Source organism: Vidua chalybeata, chromosome 15, assembly GCF_026979565.1.
Source record: "Vidua chalybeata isolate OUT-0048 chromosome 15, bVidCha1 merged haplotype, whole genome shotgun sequence".
NCBI classification, from domain to species: domain Eukaryota; kingdom Metazoa; phylum Chordata; class Aves; order Passeriformes; family Viduidae; genus Vidua; species Vidua chalybeata.
This window is the reverse complement of record NC_071544.1, coordinates 7995956-7999609: the sequence shown is the minus strand read 5'-3', so window position 1 is coordinate 7999609 and position 3654 is coordinate 7995956. Positions and strand designations below refer to the sequence as shown.

The 3654-nt window shown below is 43.4% G+C and overlaps 1 protein-coding gene across 3 annotated transcripts in view; it reads right to left on the bottom strand.

Annotated features, from left to right (window-relative positions):
* FNIP1 (folliculin interacting protein 1) overlaps window positions 1–3654 on the bottom strand; it is a 64167-nt gene that overhangs the window by 9844 nt on the left and 50669 nt on the right. For all 3 annotated transcript variants that reach the window (XM_053956318.1, XM_053956320.1, XM_053956319.1), the window contains one exon: window positions 1708–1854. In XM_053956318.1, coding sequence (XP_053812293.1) covers window positions 1708–1854 — 147 coding nt within the window. The remainder of the gene's footprint in view (window positions 1–1707; window positions 1855–3654) is intronic.

Sequence of the window (3654 nt, the reverse complement as noted above, 5' to 3'; positions counted from 1 at the left end):
TTTGTGGCATCTCACTTAGTCTGTTTGGCAATAATTTTAAGACTTCCTATTGTGCAAGTTTTATGTTGTAAAACATCTCAAAACCAATTTATTTCATTCATTTAAGAAAGCAGTGGCACTGTGTGGCCCCTGTACTCCAAGGAGGTCCCAAACCTGTAAGACTTGTGACTATGGATTAGAAGGAAGACTATTGCTATCAAACCTGTAAAATAGCTGGGTGCTGTGTTCTTTCACCTATCTTTTGTGCAATTTCAGCTCATATGGCTGCTCCTTTTCAAAAATAACCCCCCCAAAGTTCTGTAGCTCAGACAGAGAAGCCGTGTTCTTATGCTGGCAAAACAGTTTTCACTAGCTAAGCAATTAAGGTGAAAAAACTTCCTGAAGAACATGAACTATCTGATTTACTGCAATGACAGAGCATGGTTTTTGCTCTGTGGAGTTTTCCCAGTCAGTTTTCCTGGCAGGAGCTTGGCCCAGGAGGCTCCACACACCAACACATAGTGCTGGTCGCCACAGTGGCTCACATGTGGGGAGGAAAAAAGCCAAATGTCTCAAAGTAGTATTATTTGAATAATTTACAAGCATCAGGAACCCCACAGCTTCCATGCAGCCACACTAGTGACAGCCAAAGGAGGAGAGGAGATTTAAAACTAGATTGGGAAGGATAAAGAGCTTATTTTTTCTCTGGTTTCCATCACTTAAAATCTTATTATATTTAAAATAAAGAAAACAAACCCAAATAAATGACTTTAAATGTAACCAACATGTGCAGGACTCAGAATGGCAGGGATCAAAGGAGACAATCCCAGCAAAGGTCCTCCAGGAAGCAGGAACTGATCTTAAGAATATATATCTGCACCCCTCACAACTCCCTGCGGGTTCTCCCATTGCCCTGGGGCAGGAGCAGGCAGACCAGTGACCACTGTCACAGTGACCATGGTCACCTTCCCCTCAGGGGAGAGAAGAGAGGATAAAGGTGGTGGCAGAGCTGGAGGATGGGAGCAGCAGCCCCTTCCCACCCTGCAGGGAGCAGTGCCCCTGACCAAACATCTCATCTGCTAGTGCCATTCCCACCCAAACTAGGTTTGTGCTCTTTTTAGGACTTTAATAGGGATAAACCCTTTAAAAACTTCCCCTACTCATATGCCCTGGGGAAAGAGGATAATGTATTGACAAAAGAGTAAATTTATCAGATTCTCCCCAGTTTATCAGGAACTCTTTCTTTCTCAGTTGTCAGCATCTGCTCACAGCTGGGGCCTGAGCCAGAGAGGTGAATGAGCACTACAGAGCACAGCAGTTCCTTAGTGGCATTTTAAAATGATTCAAGGTTTGAGAGCAATTTGTGGTCTGACAGTATTACACACACAGCTCTTCCTGAATGTATAATTCTGCTTATCATATGATAGCTGATTCTGAAAGATAAGTTAGTGCATTTTGTAAGGTATCTTCACCCCTTTCCAGACATCCACACACATCACACACTTCCTATGGACATGTTTCAGATGTCCAACCTCTATCAAGATTTAGAGGATTGTGAGGAAGCAGGAATTTAATGAGATAATTTCTTATTGTTTCAAAAAGAAGGTATTTATGGATGGCCTTTTGATTCTTTGATTATCAGGATTTTAACAACTGATTTAAAAATTGGTTTGAAATAAAAAGGCACAATCACATATGTGATAATTTAGAAACTAAAATCCACCATACTGATTTTTAGAAGCGTTTTCCATCAAGAAAGTGAACTCCTTCATGAAGCGATGGCACAGCTGGTTTTTCTCTGGTGTACCTGACATCATGGTGAGCCAGACAGGCTCCCCAATCCGTGGCATCGTGTAGAGATTGCAAATGGTTGTTCTAGAAAACAAAACAAAAAAATCCAGGAGGTTAAAGAAAAAAAAACAAACAAAAAACCGAACAAAAAACTCAACAACCCTCAAAAAACCCAACCAACAACAAAAAGTAGAAATCCCAGCTTAAAAGAATTCTGTGCAACATTTAGATCATCTATCATTTCTATCAAAAACAAAATTTCTCTTCAGCAACCATTATCCAAACCATGTTGTTCATTAAATAGTACAAATTCACCCTTTACCTCGGAGAGCTGAACCTCACAGGCTCCTCCTGCACCCACCTGACCTGATCCCAAACACAGCAACATTCCCTGTCACAAGTCAAGAGCTGCCCTGCTCTGAATGAAGAAGGGATGGATCATTTCTTCTTGCTGGTATCTCCCTGCTTGTTCTTCATTTCATTTAAAACAAACTTCTGCTTTATTTATGACTAGGACAAGATTGTATGTATCTGACTTATAAAAATACCTTAACTTCCTCCTTGCTTTAAAAACTTGGTGTATCTCCAGGCCAAACCTATGAAGTGTGGGTGTGTAGAGCAGGGAACCAGTTCACATCTTTAGCTTTAAATAGAGAGTATGACAGTCAAAGTCACCCTGTGGCTGTACCTATTACACACTCACCACATCCTTTTTGACTCTACAGAGGACAGTAAATGTATGATGAAAAATTTGCTCTGCAGTAAAATACCAGATTAAAATCCCTCAGATTACTGTTAAACTCCTCTAAAATATGAACAAGTTATAGTTTAGTTTTAACTACAAAGCCTACATTATGACACTATGGGAAGCTGTATTTTAAACACAGTAAAAATGTGAGCCTGAAGAAACCCAAAAGGACATGGGAAATGACTGATCAATTCAGGTTTCTCCCTGCCTAATGCACTACTTTTTCTAGGCAAAGTATTTTTGTTTTAAAAGGCAAAGATATACGTTACCCCATTATCCCTAGCACCACCCCTGATTTATAAAGATCTTATATCTTCATTTTTATAGCTATAAGAACTTCAGAACTTCTATAATATCTTCTCTGGATATCGTGGTCTCAGAAGTTACAGAACTTTCAGAAGCAAAGGTGTGCACATGCTGGAGCAGCAGCTGCCAAATCTTCCCTGGTTTAGTGTTTAAAGTGAAACTCCCAGGAAGTGAGAGCTGCACGTCAGCAGCAGCACAGCACATCCCGCCCTGGGGCTCCCCGGGGAGGAGGGAGTCACCCCATTACTGCACTTACTTGGCACAGAAGCAGCTGGGTGGTGAGCCCAGAGCTGCTCCCCAAAGGGCAGCAGAGGTGACTGAGGTCACTGCTCCAGAAGGAAGAAGGTGAGGGGGCAGTGGCATTCTCTGCCTTACTTTTCCTACCAATTTTGATCAAATACAAAATCCATTCCCTGTGCTCACAGCAGTCAAAATCAACCCTGTCTTCTTCAAAAGTTAGACCTTCAAATCCTCCACTGCCAGAAGCATGAGGAGAGCACCATGAAAGTCAGTGTGCTGGAGAGGGGGACAGCTGAGTTACCTCTGCACGCCCCAGTCCCCAGAGGCTTTGCTGTCGGCTGGGTCACTTTGGAGCAGCCTCACCAGCTGCTCCATGTTACCCTCGGCTGCTGCTCCTGTCCTGGGAGGAAAGCCCAGCCTGGTGACAGACCTGGGCACAAGTCCTGCCACCTAGAGTGGGGCACACAGCCAGGGACACCAGCCCTGCCTCTGGGGCACCAGAGGGTCTCCAGCAGCACAGAGTCGTGGGGTACTGGGAGTTCATTCCTCTGCAGGGGGCAAGCTGGGACTGGGGGGGGTTTATTAATGAA